General features: G+C 36.2%; 8 protein-coding genes and 1 non-coding gene across 9 annotated transcripts; 7 read left to right on the forward strand and 2 right to left on the reverse strand.

Moving 5' to 3' along the window:
* The first annotated feature begins 12 nt into the window (after positions 1–12).
* On the forward strand, positions 13–1001 carry SOCG_00414 (uncharacterized protein). The gene is made up of 2 exons (XM_013162834.1): positions 13–157; positions 237–1001. Exons 1-2 carry the CDS (start codon positions 46–48, stop codon positions 647–649), a joined length of 525 nt encoding a protein of 174 aa, XP_013018288.1. The 5' UTR covers positions 13–45; the 3' UTR covers positions 650–1001.
* Positions 935–4985, forward strand: SOCG_00415 (WD repeat protein Vps8). The gene has a single exon (XM_013162835.1). The coding sequence runs from the start codon at positions 1044–1046 to the stop codon at positions 4848–4850; it is 3807 nt and encodes a 1268-aa protein (XP_013018289.1). The 5' UTR covers positions 935–1043; the 3' UTR covers positions 4851–4985.
* SOCG_00416 (fumerate reductase) lies at positions 4883–7645 on the reverse strand. Its single transcript, XM_013162836.1, has 2 exons — positions 6755–7645; positions 4883–6470 (listed from the first exon to the last, which is right to left on the reverse strand). Exons 1-2 carry the CDS (start codon positions 6951–6953, stop codon positions 5137–5139), a joined length of 1533 nt encoding a protein of 510 aa, XP_013018290.1. The 5' UTR covers positions 6954–7645; the 3' UTR covers positions 4883–5136.
* SOCG_00417 (HSP chaperone complex subunit) lies at positions 7107–9189 on the forward strand. The gene has a single exon (XM_013162837.1). The coding sequence runs from the start codon at positions 7963–7965 to the stop codon at positions 9025–9027; it is 1065 nt and encodes a 354-aa protein (XP_013018291.1). The 5' UTR covers positions 7107–7962; the 3' UTR covers positions 9028–9189.
* Positions 7589–7661, forward strand: SOCG_16297. The gene has a single exon. It is a non-coding gene; the product is annotated as a tRNA-Trp (tRNA).
* A 7-nt stretch (positions 9190–9196) lies between the features above and the next one.
* Positions 9197–11070, forward strand: SOCG_00418 (V-type ATPase V0 subunit D). The gene is made up of 5 exons (XM_013162838.1): positions 9197–9579; positions 9621–10254; positions 10303–10551; positions 10603–10656; positions 10712–11070. The coding sequence occupies exons 1-5, from the start codon at positions 9560–9562 to the stop codon at positions 10784–10786; spliced, it is 1032 nt and encodes a 343-aa protein (XP_013018292.1). The 5' UTR covers positions 9197–9559; the 3' UTR covers positions 10787–11070.
* Positions 11071–11189: 119 nt separating this feature from the next.
* On the forward strand, positions 11190–13060 carry SOCG_00419 (DUF887 family protein). The gene is made up of 4 exons (XM_013162839.1): positions 11190–12003; positions 12060–12255; positions 12304–12367; positions 12407–13060. Exons 1-4 carry the CDS (start codon positions 11527–11529, stop codon positions 12534–12536), a joined length of 867 nt encoding a protein of 288 aa, XP_013018293.1. The 5' UTR covers positions 11190–11526; the 3' UTR covers positions 12537–13060.
* SOCG_00420 (high-affinity import carrier for pyridoxine) lies at positions 12915–16284 on the reverse strand. The gene has a single exon (XM_013162840.1). The coding sequence runs from the start codon at positions 14845–14847 to the stop codon at positions 13312–13314; it is 1536 nt and encodes a 511-aa protein (XP_013018294.1). The 5' UTR covers positions 14848–16284; the 3' UTR covers positions 12915–13311.
* On the forward strand, positions 16117–18748 carry SOCG_00421 (poly(A)-specific ribonuclease complex subunit Pan3). Its single transcript, XM_013162841.1, has 8 exons — positions 16117–16215; positions 16328–16428; positions 16535–16724; positions 16766–17542; positions 17588–18134; positions 18184–18472; positions 18522–18593; positions 18659–18748. Exons 1-8 carry the CDS (start codon positions 16203–16205, stop codon positions 18731–18733), a joined length of 2064 nt encoding a protein of 687 aa, XP_013018295.1. The 5' UTR covers positions 16117–16202; the 3' UTR covers positions 18734–18748.
* Positions 18749–18802: the final 54 nt, after the last annotated feature.

Below are 18802 nucleotides of genomic sequence, written 5' to 3' on the forward strand. Positions count from 1 at the left end.
TTGGCTACTAATTTAAAGACAAAAACTTTACAAGACATAATTCCAATGGGTTCCAAAAGAAGTTTTTCCTCTTTAGGTTATGATGTTTCAACAAAAAAGGTTTTGGATCTCTTGGAGGTTCCTTTGAAGAAACTCACAATTGAAGATCCATCGAGTGGTATGCGAAATTTAATATGGCAAACCTATTTCATAAATTATAAATGTCTTTTCTTTTAGTATTAACCTGTTCTATGTAGATCTTGATGTCGATATGGTTCATCATAATCGAATTGCCTATTACAAAAATAAGTACACAGTCGTCGTGGAGGATTTGGATGCTGAAATCGAGGAAGAAGAGTCTAATAAATTGAAGAATACCTCTCTTAGTGCACCAGAACAATCCAGGTTAAAGCTTTCGGTTATATCCCCCTTAGAGAAGAAGTTGAAACGAGATTTATATTGCCTTCTTTATCAACCTCCTTCAATGAAAAGTATACCTTGCCCTGAGTACTCTCATAGCTCTCCATTGATTCCTGATAACTTGCAAGAAGCAGAGAAACAATTCGAAGAAGGAAAGTCATCTTCCAGTAAAACCCATGGAAATGCCTCTAGCAAATTGCTCCAATTCTCATGCGACCTTGAGTGGGATAAGTTTAAAACTAAGGATTAAATTTTTCAATGATTCCTTAAGCTTTTTATATTTTTAGGCGCGGTGTTTTTTATTACCAGGAAACATCCGAACACTCAAGTGCACTGGTATGCACTCATATACTATAAAGAAGAAGCTTCACATTCGTTTTATTTATTTAGTTTTCTATCTTCTTTATTCTTTTTATTTTTGGTGTTTTATTTTATTTTTGTTCAATCCCTAATTACCGTAGTACGATGCTTGCCCTATTCTGAACTTATTCGAAGACTATGCCTAACGCATGAACCGGCTTTCTTCACTTCAATTCGGGATTACTAGTATAATCTATCTGTTATTTATGTCTTGTTTAATGGTATTTTAAATAAAAAGTTTCATGATTAATTGCTCTCTTTTATGAAAATTCGCGAGAAGAGATATGCCTTCAAGCTCGAACGTTTTAAGCTTGTATAATCATAATGATAATGATCGACGATTATCCTTAAGTAATCCAACTTCAAAGTCTTCAACAGTAAGTCCGTTAACGAACACCAAATCAACCGGTGCTCAAGTTGAATCATCTAGCCATACAATCTCTACATCGTTGAAGGACGAAAACTTTCAATGGAATAGATATTGGCTAAAATGGGGACGTTTTAGAAGAGTTTCACAGCAATTAGAGAACGCAGAGTCAAAACCGGACTCGTCTGTAGGGACCGGTACTTGTATAACTCATTCCGGAAATCTGTTGGCAGTGGGAACTTCTAATGGCTGTGTTATATTTAATAATTTAAAAAGCAACACATCTTTTACTCTTGTTCCTGAATTTCCCGGTTCCGAAAATCCTTTGATGCCAGTAACATGTCTTGCAATCGCACCCACTCATAAAGTTCTTTGTCAAGGACATGCTGATGGAACTCTATTTGTATGGGATTTGACTCACTCCCCTCCTATTCAACGCCATGCTATTTATCAACCCATCCAAGGAGAAACTGTTCTAACACATTTGATCTTCAATGGAGTTTCTGATAATGTACTCTTAGCCGCGAATTCTTCTGGAAAAATTTTTATTCATGAATTTTACAACCTTTTAATTAATAAACATCATTCGACCTGGGAATATTGCTTCCCAGATGTTCAACCTACATTTGTTGGTCGGTTGGTCATCGACACCTCAAGCATATCCTTCGAAGAATTATCTTTAACTTCTGTAAAGCATACGTCGTTCCTCTTTATCCAGACTCTTTCTTGTCTTCGAATTATTTCCCTTCATCCCAAATTATCGTTACTTTATACACTCAGGTTTTCCGATGATGAGGTTGTATCTGCTTGCCATGCTGTTTCTTCAGTAGTTGTACCAACTTCTGGAAATAAGTCTAGGGCTCGTGCCTTCTTTTGCGTTGCATACAACTGTCACGTACGTGTATATGCGTTGACATTTTATCAAGGTGTTTTGTCGGTAGAGCTGCTAAGTAAAGCAAATCTTGATGCTCCCGTATGGAAAACATGGTATCTTCCTAATAGTAACATTATTTTCGTGTTGTTAAACGATAAAAGAATACTGTTTTTGAATGGCATCAAATTGAATGTCATGGGTGTATCTTCTATGTTCGAATATAAACTACTTACTTGGGATTGGTATCAATCAGCATTAACAATGAGAGGACTTTCTCAGACTGTATTTCCTTATATTAGTTCGAGTTTTTCAATAACTCCTAGGTACCTATTTTTCCTGACTCCTGACTCGGTCATTGTTGGTACATTCGTTTCACCCAATGATCAACTGCAGGCTGCATTTGAAAACAATAATATAAAGGATACGCTGAAGTTAGGGCTATACTATCATGCAAACGAGAGTTTGTTTAACAAGTTCTACTACTCGCATGATATAAACCATAAGTTAATGAGTTTGTTGAAAAAATATATTTGCTCACTGATGAAGAGTTTTCCTCCATCTCGGTGTGTGGAATCATCTAGCGTTAACCCTCTTTCTACGCAAGATGTATCAGAAAAATTGCTTCAAAGCGCTGAAGTTACAAATCCTGGTTGTTACCATGCAGTTCTTTATTGTTTTAAAGTTGCCGACCTTTTACAAGATATGGAGTCTTTATTAGATTATATTCTTCCTCGCTTTGTCAAAGCAGATGTCTATTACGTTATGATGGAAGCACTACTGGATTTAATACTGCAGCAGAGATTTAAAGTACCTTCTCCCGAATTACAGAAATTATTGCTTTTATATTTGGAAGAAAATGGAAGACTAGCTTATGCTGATAAATTAATACCTGCAATTGAACATAAATATTTGGATCTTGATTTTTCAACCAAATTTTCATCATCTAAAGGACTATTCAATTCATTGTGTTACGTTTCGATTTATGCATTCAATGATTACTCCATGCCTCTTGTTAAATTCCTTAATTTATTAATTGAAGATATCAACAGTCCGTCGAAATGGATCAATTATTGTGTGAAAAATGGGTTTCAATATTTGTTATACTCTCTCACTGGATTCAAGTACCCCTTATGCGAACCAAATGGAACAGATGAAGCGTATACTGTCACACATACCCTTCTAAAAATAATATTCTCCGCCAACTTGCTACCTTTCAAAATTAATGTCCTTGAATCAGGATCATTTCCTTATCTACGTCTCTTTCTTAAGAAAAGGGCAAGATCATTTTTTGAATGCCTAGAAAATGCTTTTGAGTCCCCTTATTTCTCTTTAGCCAGAGTAACCATTGTTAAAAAATCTGTTGATACCGTAAGTCGTCAATGGATAATTGAGTGTCTGTCTCAAATACTCGATACTACTGATTTTCAGTGTGATAGCTATTATATTTTTCTTGCGAATACGGTTTCTAAGTATTCAAAACAAATTTTACTCCCACAATCATTTTATTCAAAAATCATGGAAGGTCTATGTAGCATTGAAAGCTACCATAAAAGTAACGAAGATACTCAAAAAGCTGTCGAAAATCTGCTTTTGGTTTATGATCCTCCTAACATTGAATCTCTGCTGGAATGTTTCTGGAACAAGCACTTTTACCATGCTATTATGACTGTGGGTTTTAATCATGGCTTCTTTGAATCTTATTTTAGAGCAGTCTTCGCTTTGTGGAATCAAAAAAATTCGTCTCTTTTGATTTTCAAGTCCTCTGAAGCGTTGATCACTATGCTATTTGATAATTTGAGAAGTTTGACATCCTTACCTGTTCGTTATAACAAATATGTCAAATGTTTGGTGGGTTTTACCTCGGATTTACTAAATATCGATAGTGTTACATTTTTAAGACTGGCTTTAAGTCATCTAGAGAAATCTCTTCCTGAAATGATTGGAAGTATATCCTCTAAATTTGCCATAATACAAGCATTGGAAGTTCTGTATAAACTATCTACCTATAAAAATATGCTTCAATGGTTTGGCCATCGGCGGTTGCTGTCTTACTTTGAAATAATTTCGGCTACTTCTGGAGATTATGCTTTACTAAAGCTACTGCAAACATCGCCAGATTTCAAAAATTTGAGTGGACTGACAGAAGTTTTTTTACGCCATAACTGTTTGGAGGCAAGTATCTATATTTATCGAGAATTAGAGCAGTATAATCATGCTTTATCTCAAGTTTTAAAATATGTCAGAACAAGAGTGTTTCATATATCAATGGATGATGTGAAGAAGGTTGTGCCAGCGAATCTGGAGCGTGTAACTTACTATCTTCAAAATGTTGTACCTCTATATCAAGCATGCTTAAATTGTCTTCCACCAGAAGAGGCTGCTAATCTATGGGTGCAGCTAGTGTTCAGTTTGATAGATGTTTATGCAAATTTATCCCGCGGTAGTTTAAAGAGTGAATCAGATGTTTTGGAAACCTTTGAGATTACAGTTCTAGACTGCATTGAGGGTTTATTGAATTCTTTTCTTGAATTTGTACAGTCGAACAAGACTTTGTTAGATTCGGTGCTTACAAAAATCTGCGCGAAGTCAGTTGAAAGTCGCGAATGCAACACGTACATGCGAGATCTTCTGTTGAAGTTCATGACTGATGCTCACCTAAGCTGTGATTTATATCGAGAGTGCTCTTTACTTTGGGACAGAAAACAATTTTACGATATGAGAAGCTCTTTAAGTGAAAGAACAATGGGAGTGGTAATTGATGAAACGGACAAAACCAAGGAGATGGTTTCAAAGAAACTGAGGATGAAGGTACTTCTCTCTGGGCAGATATTACCGACTAATAATGAATAATAAGTATACAGTAATGGTTATGTTATTTAATGACTTTTGTACAGTTTTAAGAACTAGTGTATGATCTCTTCCTCTGGTCGTATATTAAATAAGATATTTCTTATACGTTTATAAGAACATGTTTCTTTTAATCGTGAACAATAGATAAGGAGTAAACTAAAGGTAGAAGTTGTCTTTTTTAAATACTATAAACCATCTACCGATTTTTTTACTCAAAACATACAAAAAAAGGGAGTATTTAAGACTGATACCTGGAATAAATAAAACATAATCTAGGTTGCTAAATTTAATTAGAATGCGAAGCTCCTTTAGCAGCGGAAATAAGACGTTTAAGCATTTCACCTGCAGCTCCTTGCCCGGCCAACCTACCAAACACAACGCAAGCAAGCAAGCTACTACCACCCAAACGGTTCTCACCATGAAGACCACCAACAATTTCACCAGCCGCGAACAACCCTTCAATTGGGTTACCTTCCTTAGACATTACTCTAGCTTGTGAATCTGCTTGAACACCACCCATAGTATAATGCAAGACAGGCTCTACCTGTCCAATAAAGAATTTGTCTGAAATATTAAACGGTTGCTTACCAAACTGCTCTCTTCCGAAAACGTCTTTAGTTTCACCACGAGAAGCTTTGTTGACCAAAGAAAATGTATTTTCGAGGTCCTTGCTTGTGCAATTAAGTACCTTAGAGAGCTCTTCAGCATCAACTTCTCTCATCAGTCCCTTGAAGCTGTAAAACTTCACAAAATTGGCAACATCAGGTACACAATTGGCAGGAATAACTAATTGGACTGGAGTATTCAGTTTCATCATTTCGGCAGTGACATAGTCACGATAGCCAAGTTCGTTGCAGAAACGCTTTCCCTTGTCCGTCAGTAAAACTGCACCAGAGCCACGGAGAGCCTCAGCAGCTAGGAATTTCGTCATAGAAGTAGGATCTTTGGGATCAACCCAACCAGTGGGATGAATTTGAACAAGATCCAAGTCCACAGTGTTTCCACCAATCGACATGACCATTTTATGACCATCACCAGTACAATAAGGGCCATTTGTAGTACTGAGTTTGAGCGCCTCTGGGTGATGCAACTTTAAAAGAGATTCATCGCTGAAATCAGCAGCATACCCACCGGTAGCTAGCACCACGGGTCCATAGACAGACTGGCGTGTTTTTTCGTTTAGGTCCTCATATTCTGCACCGATAACAGTTGAATTTGAAGAGTCGGTGATTAGACGAGTAACACGAGTATTTTTCTTTATTTGTAAGCGATCCGGATGTGCAACGGAAAACTTTTCAGTTTTGTCGGCAATAACATATGCTAAAGGTTTGAATGGATAATCTGGATGACTTCCACGATGCGTACGAGCTTGGCTATGTCCAGCCAAAAGAGAAAGTTCATTCATTTGAAGACCGAAACGTTCTGTTAACCAATCGACAGCGCTGCCAGATTTGCTTGTCAGCGTGCGAAGTAACTCCGGGTTGCCTTTAGACTTTGCTGAAAGGATGGAGTCGTGATAAAATGTATTTACGCTGTCGGGAACATTTTGATCAAACTGAAGTTGAGTAGCAGCAGCGTTGATTCCACTAGCGGCTTTAACACTATTTCCACCGAATGCAGCTATTGTTTCACGTTAGTCATTATTTGCATTAATAGACAGGAACCAGTCATTCCATTCACAGGGAAAAGCAATGCAATTCAACGTGACCTAACAAATAAGCAGACATGTTTTGCAAAGTCACGTATGTACATATGTCAAAATTTATGCATACAAAAAACCGGACCGTACTGCTCCGATTCTTTTCCCAGAAGAACTAGTCTGTTTCTCAAAACTTGGGCGTCTCTTGTCTCTTATGTGTACTTCACTGCAAAATTCATGACTGTTCCTTTTTGTTCATCCATACTATTTTTATCCAAGAGTAGAACATTCCCTCCCAATTCCAAGATTGTATTTGTAGCAGAAAGACCAGCTAAACCTCCGCCTATAACAATTGCCTGTGTATTGTTGTTCGTTATTGACATACTTGCCTTGTTTTTAAATGCTGCTTTTGCAAAAAGTAGACCCAGAACAGCAAAAAGGGATGTCGTTCTCTTAAATAACATAAAAGAAAATTCAAACTCGGATCAATGACATGGAATATTTCTAGAAAAGAAAGTGTGATGATTCTTCTTATAACAACATGATCTTACGATAAAATTGCAATGTACAAGCATACCGAATCTGAAGGAGATGAAATCAAGAACTTTGAAGAACAACATAAAACAACTTGTAAAAACCGGTAAAGAATAACTAAATCCTAATTTAGTAAGATGTCATGAAATTGAGTAATAGAGCATCGTTTATTTTACACATATTCTATTCCGGTTCCCTTCGACACGCCACTATGAAAGAGTAACAAAGAGAAGCGTGTTTAACGGTCTATTTTAGTACAGGAAAACCAAAGCTAATACTGCATCCAAATTGACTTGTCATTTTTCTCTTCCACTACAAGATTGTTGAGGGTTGTAGAAGCAACAATCTGGCTAACAAGATGTATTTTCCTAGAAAATAGACCTTTTCCTTTCTTTGTCTTCAATGTAGAACTTTTTAAAAAAAAAAAAAAAATAAAGACAAACGACAAAAGAAACGCTGAGAATGATTGTTACTATGCTTTACAGTTATGTGTTTTATTGCATCATAAATGATCAATACCAATTGTATAGTATATATAAAACAATGTATTTGGTGTTAGTAATAAGGCCGCTTAACTCAGTTGGTAGAGTGTGAGATTCCAAATCTTGAAGTCAAGTGTTCAAGTCACTTAGTGGTCATTTTTTTCAGTTCACTTACAGTAAGTGAAAAAATTTTTGTCTTTACATTCTTAAACGTTGTTTAAAGAAAAGAAAAGAAAAAAAAAAGTCTTATTTTTATTGTTCTGTTTGCATCAGTTTCTGGCTTTAGTAGCACCAAGTCAAGTTTGCCTTTGTTTAACAAAAGCCCTAACTGTTTAGCCGTCTGCTGCTCTTGCTTTGGACATTGGTGACATACTGGGAGAATTGGTTTAAATTTTTAGCCGTAAAACGAAAAGGAACTTGAAAAAGATAAAGAGAAAAGAGAAATAGTATATTCAATATGCCGGAATCCAGAAATACAGAGTTTGATCCTAATACGAAGAATAAGAGCGCCGATGAAATGTACAATGAGCTCAACAAGATTCCTTTCTTTATGCAGTCTTTAGACGATGTTGAAGAAGAGGGAGAAGGTAATGCTCAATTGGAGGCCTTGAAAGCCTTGGCTTATGAAGGCCAACCACACGAAGTTGCACAGAATTTTCGTGAACACGGAAATGAGTGTTTTAGCACAAAGCAATACCGTGAAGCTGCCGAGTATTATACGAAAGCTTTGGGTGAAAAATGCGGAAAGCCAGAGATTGAAATTCCTTGCTACTCGAATCGTGCGGCATGTAATTTGATATTCGAAAACTATCGACAAGTACTGAACGACTGTAGGCAAGTTCTCCAACGTGACCCACAACATTCCAAAGCCTTATTTCGCTCCGCAAAAGCCCTTGTTGCGTTGAAACGATACGATGAAGCTGAAAGTTGTATCCGGTTGTTTTCCGCTTCACAACGAGGCGATCCTGCTGTTGAAGCGTTGAACAAAGACCTAAAACGAAAGAGAGATACTTTTGAAAAAATGGAAACAGAAAAGAGAAGAATTGCCGAGGAAAAAGTTACTGCGGCAAGAGTTGTTATAGAAGCCATGAAACTACGTCGCATTCGCACCAAAACTTCCGATTGTCCCCCCGATATGGGAAATGCCATGGTCACAATGACCACATTTGATGACCCGAGAAGTGAAATGTATTTGCCTACTTTATTACTATATCCTTTGACTTTACAGTCTGATTTCCTTCCCTCGGTTTCTGAAAGTACCACTCCACAAGAGCTATTGGAAATGGTATTCTCCGAACAGGCACCTTGGGATTCTGAATATATTTACCGCCCCGAAACTTTAGACGTCTTTGCCGCAACCTCTACTGGCGGTCTCATGAAAGTTGGAAAACGCGTCCCTATGTTGCAAGCACTTATTCATCCAAAGGCTATATTGATAGACGGCCTTGTTCAATTTCATGTTGTTCCTTCTTCCCAGACTTCTGCATTTATTACTTCTTGGAAACAAAACAAGAGTTCTTGAGCTTCGCAACCAAATATCATTGTGGACTTTCTTGGCTATTGTCTTTCTTTTTGGACGGTGTTGATTTCAATTTGGTGAAATTAGGAATCTGCAAATTGGATTGGGTAACTTTAGGAAAAAAAAATATTATTCTTTCATGGAAAACTATAAATTAATCATCACTTGTAATGTAATTTCATATTTTCAAGGTAGCATGAATCACAACTAACCATTCCATGTAAAGTAATTTCTTCTATTTATCAGTTCATTTGAAATATTACTTACCGTTTTTCAACCATGGATGCTGTACTATGTTCAAGCAGAAGCCATTAGATGTTTCAGAGATTCATCGTCCTTACCTACCACAGTTGACGAATATACACCAACTTAATTCTACATCACTCTCTAATTTTTTTATTCCTAATCATCAAGTGAATACTAATTTATTTTTTCTTTCTTTGAAAGGTTTTTATACTACGCTGTTGTGTCGTCTGGCCAAATTGTTGTTTGACTTAACCTATAAACTGAAAGACTCAAAGTTATATCTTGTAAAATGGATGCTCTTAGTTTTAAGTATGTGTAATGTCTATAAAGTTTACTAATTCATTTGCTAGTACAAACAGCGGCTATATTGAGGCTTTAGTACGAGGATTTAAGTCCGCTTTGCTTTCAGAACATACATATGGGAATTTATCTCAATGCGAATCGCTGGATGATTTGCGTTTACAGCTTTCATCAACAGATTATGGCGGTTTTCTTGCTAATCAACAAAAATTGACTAGCAGTATCATTGCCTCGAAGGCTACTGACAAATTAATCGACGAGTTCGATATGATTAAACGTCAAGCTGATGAGCAATTATCAAAATTTATGGACTTTATAACTTATGCTTATATGATTGACAATGTGATGCTCCTAGTAACCGGTACCGCGAACGGCCAGGATACTCATGATCTTTTGGAGCGCTGCCATCCACTAGGTTGGTTTGAAACTCTCCCTGCTTTGTGTGTAGCTACAAATGTGGAAGATCTATACAGCGTTGTTTTAGTTGAAAGTCCACTTGCACCTTACTTCAAGGATTGCCTGTCTGCTGATGATTTGGATGAGAAACATATTGAAATTATCCGAAACACATTGTACAAAGCTTATTTAGAAGACTTTTATGAATTTTGTCAAAAAATTGGATCTGGAACTTTTGAAACAATGTCTCGTATCCTCGAATTTGAGGCCGACCGACGTGCTATAACGGTAAGTTTCTCATAGTAAAGTGGGCTCAGTTATCTAACGCGTTTAAAGATTACAATTAACTCTTTCGGTACTGATTTAAGCAAAGAAGAAAGGAATAACATGTATCCTTCATTTGGACGCTTGTTTCCATTTGGCACTTCAATGCTGGCTAAAGCAGAGAATGTTGGAGATGTAGAGAATGCTTGTAGCTTAGTGAAGGAGTACAGTTCCTTCTTCGATCAAGTATCTCAGAAATCTCTTGATGATTGCTTTTTCGAAACAGAGGTTGAGCTTAACAAGCTTGCATTCTTACAACAGGTAATACTTTCATTATTAGCACGTTGTTCGTTGTACTTACTATTTTCTTAGTTCCATTATGGAATTGTCTACAGCTTCTTAAAATTAAGAGAGCAAGAAATACGAGTATGTCTGATACTTGATGAGGGTTATTCAAAGCATCTTTTACTAATGAACGCAGAATATTACGTGGATTGCAGAATGTATAAGCCAAAACCAAAAAGATCGGGCTTCTAATATTATTCCAACAATTTAATTTTTTTTTAAATACTAAACGAAACCAGGCGAACAAGATATGTCCAGCTTTTGTAAGAAACTCTTTTTCTTTTACGCATGTTCTTTGTGACAAATCAATTGACCTTGTTACTCTGTTTGTTTATAAGAGTTCGATGTGATACAATGTTATGCACGGCATATTACTTTTTTGATGATATTGACAGGAAGTTTGACATATTATTGATTCTCTATACTAATATAGACTTCGTAATCAAGATAGCACAAATTAATTATCCTATACCGATATAACATTCAGTACTCGAAATTTTTTACTTTATTTTTTAAACTCATAATTAAATTTATAAAGCTAAATCAGGAATGAACTGTTTCTCACGCTAGAAGAAAATCATTCGACTTAGACTTGGACTGTTCGTAGATACCAACTCATGATCAATATTCGATACAATTTCCTACCTGAATACATCTTTATAATTTTTTTTTTATCCTTTGAAATTCTTTGTAAAAGTATCAACACTCCGATCTGTTTTGATTTTTTAAACAGACAATTGCCATTGAGACGCAGTTTGTGTAATTGAAGTATTCACTTTCTACCATCACCTTCGTGCAACAAGAAGCAATTAAAATTGCTTAGACGATAACATTACAAGTAAAAAATAGTTTAAGGAGAAGAATTCCATTTTTTCTCCAAGCTTACGTTTGAATTTCATTCGTTTTAGAAGAGAAGTAAATAGACGCTGGCAATATAAAACCACATACGAAATGAATTCTACAGCATCCAATGATGGATTATTTCCTCGTGGACCTCTGTTTTTAGAGAATTTGGTAACTCCTTATTGTGAAAAACTTGGGCTTTATAAATTACCCAGGCATATTCACGTAGTCATTCTCAGTGCTTTGTTTTATCAGTTTATCAATCTTCTTTCTCCTTGGATATCCAACAAACTGAGCAGACATTACAAGCACTTGTCCAGGCGTACCAAGCTGAACTGGGATTCTCACGTTGTTAGTTCTGTTCAGAGTGTCCTTCTCATTTCTCTAGGCTATCTCATCCTGAGAGAAGTGAATAACTTCAATGACAAACTCTTTGGGTATTCCGTCTATGCAGGTGATATATATGCTTTGGCAGATGGTTACTTTCTCTGGGATTTGTATATTACTGTTCGTTACGCTAAAATTACCGGCTTGGGATTTGTCGTTCATGCGGTTGCTGCATTGTTCGTGGTAACATTCAGCTATGTAAGAAATATATCTCTATTTTTTTGTTTTTTGTACTTTTTTGCTAATATCCACAGTCCCCATACCTCATGTACTATGGTCCAACTTACTTGTCTTGGGAATTAAGTACCCCTTTCTTAAACATTCATTACTTTTTGGATAAGACGAACAAAACAGGATCCAAATTCCAAATTCTTAATGGTATTCTTCTTATCCTTACCTTTTTCTTCGTTCGTATCGTTTGGGGTTGGTACTCTGCTTATAGCACCTCAAGTATGTCACTTATTACCTTTGTATAACAGAATACTAACCTAATTTAAGTGGAAATTATTCGCCGTGTAACTGAAATTCCTCGCGGCCTTAGCTTGTTTTACTTAGCTGCAAAGTAAGTATACTAGACTGATCGCTTTATTAACTCAAACAGCATGTCTTTGAATTGCTTAAATCTTTTCTGGGTTTTCAAAATGATGGATGCTATTCGTCGTCGTGCTCATGGTGAGAAACTGAGCCCTGCCCAAACTGCCAACTCCGAAGTTGCTAAAAAGAACCTCTAAAGTACATTATGTACCTTTTTTCATAAGAAGATATTTACCTTAACTCTCATTTCTAATATTCCACAAGTAAAGATTACTTACCGTCTGATTTTAAGATGACAACCTTTCAATCTTAGTGTTCATCACTTACAACTCTGCATACTTATCCTTATTGTTAGCTTATCAACTCGCTTTTTTCTTTTTAATGAAAGTTCTAGCTTGTTTTTTAATTTTTGTAAGTTACATTTCAATGATAAAATAAGCTACCCTCTTTATAAATTCAGTAACGCCTAGTTTCTTTACGATATGCATCGTTTGTCAAAGCAGGTTTTTAATAACTTAATAGAAATGTTGTTGAGAACAGCATTGATGTTAATTTCAAATGTTATATATGGTAAACAAAAGAACGAGTGCAAACTAAACAAAATACTATGAGAGATACAATAATGGAAGAACTAATTACTATTATTCTTTAACAAAAAGTAAAATTTTCGAATAATTAGAGCCGACTGTGTAAAGTAATAATCACTTGATTGATGTGTTTGGCCAAACAGGCGTAATAATAAACGATTTTCTGGAAATGCTATCGTATCCCAAGTAAAAATTCGAACACATATTTCAAGCAGATTATTGAAATTCGTAATTGTAGTAATACTGCATTCCAAGTTTACATCTCTCATATAGTAATGTAAATTACCATCGTAGAGGGTATTTAAATATTAAATTATTAAAATTAGAAAGAAGTAATATAGGCCATGAAAAAAGCCGAAAAAATTTTATTAAAAATAGCCTTTGCTCAATCAGAAATTGGCAAATATTTAATGGCTTTTGTTCCCGTCAAGGCACTGCGAACGCGAATTTTTTCACCAAAAAAGTAGAAAGAATAAATTATAAAAGGAATAGAAATGCTTATGAAAGCCATAGTAGCAACAGCCCACTTTGTAGACATTTTATCAAACATTATAATACTAACATGGGCGAATATAGCAGCACCAACAAACGAAGGAAGGGTAAAAGCAGCTACTGCAGATGCTGAAATCATAGGATAGCAATCAGTTAAATAATTTAAGATAGACGACCAATTATGTGAATTGGCTATACTGGACATGGCAAGACCTACAATCGGGACCATCCAATGAAAGGGAGGATTACAAGTGAAAGCAAACAAAAACATACCAGCTGGAAACAGCAACGTAAAGCCTAAAGCACTCGTAAAACGAGCCTCAGGAACGACGACTCCATTGTTACCTTTTTTGCTTCTTCGAAAAATCCGGTCTTGGATAGGTTGATAACAAAACAAAAGGGAATAAGCCACGAAACCAGCAAGATATGTACAGCTGGCACTCATTGAAGACATTTTGTAATTCAAATTAAAAACAGGCCAAATAGCTGCAAGAAAGAAATAACTTATACCATAAGCATAGAAGTTGTAAAGACCCATAGTAATGATTATGGGTTCTGTAAACATCATTCGAAACCCCATAGTACTGATAAATTTCATTTTTTGAAAAACTTCACTTGTCTTAACCTTGGGAAGAGCTTCGATAATTCGGCCTTCGGCTAATTCGTATCTAGATATAACCTTCATAGGTAAAGTTTCTGGAATAAGAAGGATTAAAACCAAAAAAAAACCACCAACAATGATGTTGATATAGTACAGCCAGCGCCAGCCAAATTTAGGATTTGAATCAACTCCCGTACCAATTGGAGCACCAATACCACCACCCGCACAGGCCCAAACAAATAGAGACATGGGCATACCTGATTTATTTTCAGAAAATATATCTGGGATCCCACCGGCAACGTTAGTCAAGGCTGTACTTCCAGTCAGACCTGTAATGAAGTGGGAAATAACCATTTGAACAACATTTTTTGGAAGCGCACAAGAAATATTGAATATAACATACAGAAAAATCGAACAAAAATAAACAGGTTTTCTACCATTAATATCAGACAAAGGACCCAGAAACATTGGGCCTAATCCACTGCCCAAGATGTTCATGCTAAGATTTAAAGTAGACACTTGTGCGGAAACATGAAAATAATCTTGAACAGAAGTAGATATACTTCCATAGGCATTACTAGTCCATATAACATATATCTGCAAAGCACAATATACCATCATAATCAGCCACCGCTTCCACCAAGGCCAGTTTCTTGGATGAGCAGGATGACTCGTGGAAGCAAACTCTGCAATGTTGGTAATAACATAATCCTTCTTCTTGTCTAAACTATGATCATTATCAGTAGAAGTACGAATACCAACCTCCAGATCTGAGACTTCACTAAAAGTTTCGGGGGTTGATCTAACCGGCAAGGATATATCCATCATTAGTGCCTCCAAAGCTCCGAAAGAAGTTTTCACTTAATTAACAAATAATTATTTTCAACTTTAAAAGAAAAGTAAGCAAATAGTAAGCCCGAATCACTAAAGCTCTTTTCTTCACAATGCTAATCACGAAGTCCAAGATTATAACTCTAATTGATCAGGAAACGACTTATGCAATCTTAACAACGATTAAAAAAAGAAATTTTCATTAGAAAGGTTTTCCTTAATGCATAATCATCTTCACGTATATAAAACATGAGGAACTTCACTGCGCAGACTACCGGCGCAGCAGAATGCCGGTGGACGCCATCATCCAGAAATGCTTTCAGTCAAACTTTCTGGCACCGGAGATGTAGTTTTCAGATAAATAATTCATATACAGCTTCACAAGTAAGCACAAAAATCTGTAAGCATTAAGAAAACGTATATCCAAAATAACTTTTCGACGTGCATGTATCCGTGGAAGCGCTAGACGGAGTGAGTAGAAGCATCCCGGAAAAGATTCATAATATAAAGAAACAAAAACTTTATAATGGATTATTTCTTTCTTTTTGTTTCTTTATCCGTCGGTTTGACCGTAAGAAGACACACTACATCAGTCTTATAGCTTGCTAATCTATTTCACGAGGTTATAGTAGAGCAATGTATATATTCTCCTTAAAGCTCAAGGATAATTGAATCATTTAAAATAATAATATACATGAAATAGACGCGAGTAGACTGATGATCTCTTGTTCAGAGTGTCACGGTAAAGAGTATTGGCTTTTCTGGCTTTTGCAGGAATGTATATCGCAATTCAGATGAATAATGGCACAAGCCGATAAGTGTAAGGTTGAAGTTTTGCTGAACATTTCGTCTGTGTGCAACCACGAGCTGAGTAAATCATAAAAAAATACGCAGGGCATACAACCGCAGGATTTTGTAGTCATTGTGGAATAACTCGGAGTAACTCAAAAGTGCTTCAACCCATTATCAAGCTAAGTGGAAAGCCAAGCTAAGCTGCTTTTATTGAATGTACTGTTCACGGTGCAAAACCACAAACGCCTTTCGCCTCAATCCAATCTTCGTATATAAAAGAGATAGTCAAAAAGCGTTATAAGAACTTTTGATAACATTTCATGGATTCTATTCGCATTTCCGTTTTTTGGGTTACTCACCTTTGCAATAACACCTAGGATAAATAAAATAATTATGTAAAGTAAATTCAAAAGTTATTCCATCGTAATAAGTTGGATATCCTCTTCTTAATCCTCGTATAGTCTAGCAAACTTTTGCATGCATCTTATTTCATCATTTGTGTATTGGGAATATCCGACCTTTAAAGCACCACCACAGTAAATAAAACTATGTAAGGAAAAATGGAGGAAAAACGTAAGGATATTTGCTTGCAAGAAAACAGGCGCATACTTTAGATTATAAGTTTTGTTATGAGCCTTTCTAGTACATATTCATCGAGAGCCATTATCGCTAACAACATTTTCAGATTCGTCCATTTTCTCCACCAACATTCCTTGTAGGAATGAAATGATTCACGGAAGATGCCCTTATATTGATAAAGGATGCATTTTTCAGCACAAAATGCAGGTATGGTGTATATATATAGACTGAAAAGTTGGCGAGCTATCAGACTAGCTTTTGCTTAATTTTCTAAGATGTAAAATACCTTGGCATGCTAATTACTTTATTATAGAACCCATTACCGAGTGAAGATTGGAAGGCTTCACGAAAAGCCGAACAAATACCTGTTTCTTCAGTTACTTCTTCCAGTCGACTCAGCGTCAATTCTCCATCTTTCACTCCATCCTTGGTCATCAAGCCCACAGACTCTCCTTCACTATCGAATCGCCAAAAAGAAATTACTCCATTGACGAAAACAAAATGTATGTTCATACAAATATACTTCTTATGCTTACACTTATAGCCTATTCTTCTGCTTTATCATCTGGGAAAAATGGTGTTGCTACTAGTCGTGTGAATAGTCCTCCCAAGACAATTTCACTGACTCCGTCTAGCTCTCGGGCTACCGTAGATTCCTCAGGAAAATCATATTTGGCTCGTAACGCTTTGCCTTTTTCCCCCAAGGCTACTTCGGTACCTCTTAAAGATCGTTCTACTACTCCTTCATACCCTTCTGTGAACGCACCATCGTTTACTTCGACAAAAGGAGCTGTCCCCGCCATTTCCTCGCCGTCACCCGGCTTACTACCTTTTCCTTCTCAAGTGCAGCCTACTAATTATTTGAGTCCATCTATCACCGGATCCGAGCAGGTTCAAGGGGTTGAATTAGATCGTCATATCGTAGCTAAGTTTCCGCCTTTTCTTCATACCATGAATGATTCAGAAAAGAAAAAAGTCGAGACTTTTCTTGCCGATGATTTCGAAGGATGGCTTTTACATCTTTCAAGAGAGAATTTTCTTTTCTCAAGTTCATCGAAGTTACCAACTCATATTCTGAATTATCATAGTTTGACCCCTCGACGTACCATAACTACTTCGCTTCCTGTTTTGGGATATTCGACCAGTACTTACAAAGTAATCGATGGAGATAATGGACAACCATATATATTTGTTCAATTGCAAAATTTCCAATTGTTACGTGATAAAAATATCACAAATGTAGTACCGTGGACAAAGATTCGTTCTCCGTACATAATGAGTATCAAAGAAGCATTTACAACTCATGCTTTTGGACAACCTTGTAAGTTTCTTCTTATTCTTTCTTTCTTTTCACTAACACTACTAGCTGTCGTATTCGTTTACGAGTATACTCCTTCTTGTCCTTCGCTTTATGACTTGTTTTTTTCTTCTCCGGTCTTCCGTAAGAAGGCTGCATCTTATTATTTCTCAAAGCCATTGTTAAGTACTGAAAAAGTGCTTTGGACAATTGCCAGTCAATTGATCGGGGCTTTGCATACCATTCATTCTGCTGGCATGGCAGCGAAAATGATCACAGCCAAAAATGTGTTGATGGTGGGAAAATTACGAGTGGCATTGTTCGGTTTAGGCATTTTTGATGTGATATCGGAGTATCCGAACACTTCATTAGAAAACCTTCAGATGGAGGATTGTCGAAACCTTGGTCTTTTGCTATTATCTTTGGCATCTGGCATTGAGAATATATCAATTGCAACAGCAAGAGATCATATAGCAAACCTTGGTTTCCGATATGACATTCAATCATCTTTCCTTGAACTGATAAAAAGTTTACTACTGGATGAGAGTATCCGAATTGACCATGTATTACCATCTGTCATACCTTATATCATTACAAATTATGAGAACAGTACTCTGTACGAATTGTTTTTATTTTTTTCGTTTCAAAGAGCTAACAAATTATAGAATGCAAGATGTTTATCAGTCACATCTAGCTGAGCAAGTAGAAAACGATCGATTATTGAGAGTACTTTTAAAATTTGAATTCCTTGATGATCGGCCTGAATTTCTGGAAGATCCAGACTGGTCTCCATGCGGGCGATTTTGGATCATTCGCTTGTTCAGAAAATACATGTTTCGTGTTAAGCAATATTCCAGAGGAGATGGGCACCCTATAAAGTCTCAGTTGCTTGATGCGTCCAAACTGATCGAACGTAACATTGATCTGTCGCATCTTCTGCAATGTCTGAACAAGGTAAGTGGAATATCTTACTTAGCTTAAGCAGTATTACTGACAAAAATAGCTGGATGCCGGAATAGAGGAAAAACTACTTTTAGAAGATTCTTGCAATCGCATTATAGTCAGTTACAAAGATGTATGTTATTATTGTTGTGTCTAATTATAATTTTTATCTTTTCCTTTTACTGACTATATAATTAGGTGAAAACAGCGATCAATACTGCGTTTATGGAACTGGAATATCGTGTCTCTAATAATGTTAGTATAAAAAAATAAAAAGTTTGTAACAGATTTTTTAGTTTGTAAGATTTCGTAGACTTTTTGCAGAATACTAAAGTAGCAAGC

This window comes from Schizosaccharomyces octosporus (genome assembly GCF_000150505.1).
Source record: "Schizosaccharomyces octosporus yFS286 unplaced genomic scaffold supercont6.2, whole genome shotgun sequence".
Taxonomy (NCBI): Eukaryota; Fungi; Ascomycota; class Schizosaccharomycetes; order Schizosaccharomycetales; family Schizosaccharomycetaceae; genus Schizosaccharomyces; species Schizosaccharomyces octosporus.

Excerpts from the sequence above, each read along its gene's own strand:
- SOCG_00414 (XM_013162834.1), top strand. The coding sequence starts at position 46 with ATGGGTTCCAAAAGAAGTTTTTCCTCTTTAGGTTATGATGTTTCAACA. Across the intron at positions 158-236 it reads AATTGAAGATCCATCGAGTG|ATCTTGATGTCGATATGGTT; the intron begins GTATGCGAAATT and ends TGTTCTATGTAG.
- SOCG_00415 (XM_013162835.1), top strand. The coding sequence starts at position 1,044 with ATGCCTTCAAGCTCGAACGTTTTAAGCTTGTATAATCATAATGATAAT.
- SOCG_00416 (XM_013162836.1), bottom strand. The coding sequence starts at position 6,953 with ATGTTATTTAAGAGAACGACATCCCTTTTTGCTGTTCTGGGTCTACTT. Across the intron at positions 6,471-6,754 it reads TCTACTCTTGGATAAAAATA|CTGCATTCGGTGGAAATAGT; the intron begins GTATGGATGAAC and ends GTGAAACAATAG.
- SOCG_00417 (XM_013162837.1), top strand. The coding sequence starts at position 7,963 with ATGCCGGAATCCAGAAATACAGAGTTTGATCCTAATACGAAGAATAAG.
- SOCG_00418 (XM_013162838.1), top strand. The coding sequence starts at position 9,560 with ATGGATGCTCTTAGTTTTAA. Across the intron at positions 10,255-10,302 it reads CCGACCGACGTGCTATAACG|ATTACAATTAACTCTTTCGG; the intron begins GTAAGTTTCTCA and ends ACGCGTTTAAAG. Across the intron at positions 10,657-10,711 it reads TAAGAGAGCAAGAAATACGA|AATATTACGTGGATTGCAGA; the intron begins GTATGTCTGATA and ends TAATGAACGCAG.
- SOCG_00419 (XM_013162839.1), top strand. The coding sequence starts at position 11,527 with ATGAATTCTACAGCATCCAATGATGGATTATTTCCTCGTGGACCTCTG. Across the intron at positions 12,004-12,059 it reads TCGTGGTAACATTCAGCTAT|TCCCCATACCTCATGTACTA; the intron begins GTAAGAAATATA and ends TAATATCCACAG. Across the intron at positions 12,256-12,303 it reads CTCTGCTTATAGCACCTCAA|TGGAAATTATTCGCCGTGTA; the intron begins GTATGTCACTTA and ends ACCTAATTTAAG.
- SOCG_00420 (XM_013162840.1), bottom strand. The coding sequence starts at position 14,847 with ATGATGGATATATCCTTGCCGGTTAGATCAACCCCCGAAACTTTTAGT.
- SOCG_00421 (XM_013162841.1), top strand. Across the intron at positions 17,543-17,587 it reads TCATGCTTTTGGACAACCTT|CTGTCGTATTCGTTTACGAG; the intron begins GTAAGTTTCTTC and ends TAACACTACTAG. Across the intron at positions 18,473-18,521 it reads TTCTGCAATGTCTGAACAAG|CTGGATGCCGGAATAGAGGA; the intron begins GTAAGTGGAATA and ends TGACAAAAATAG.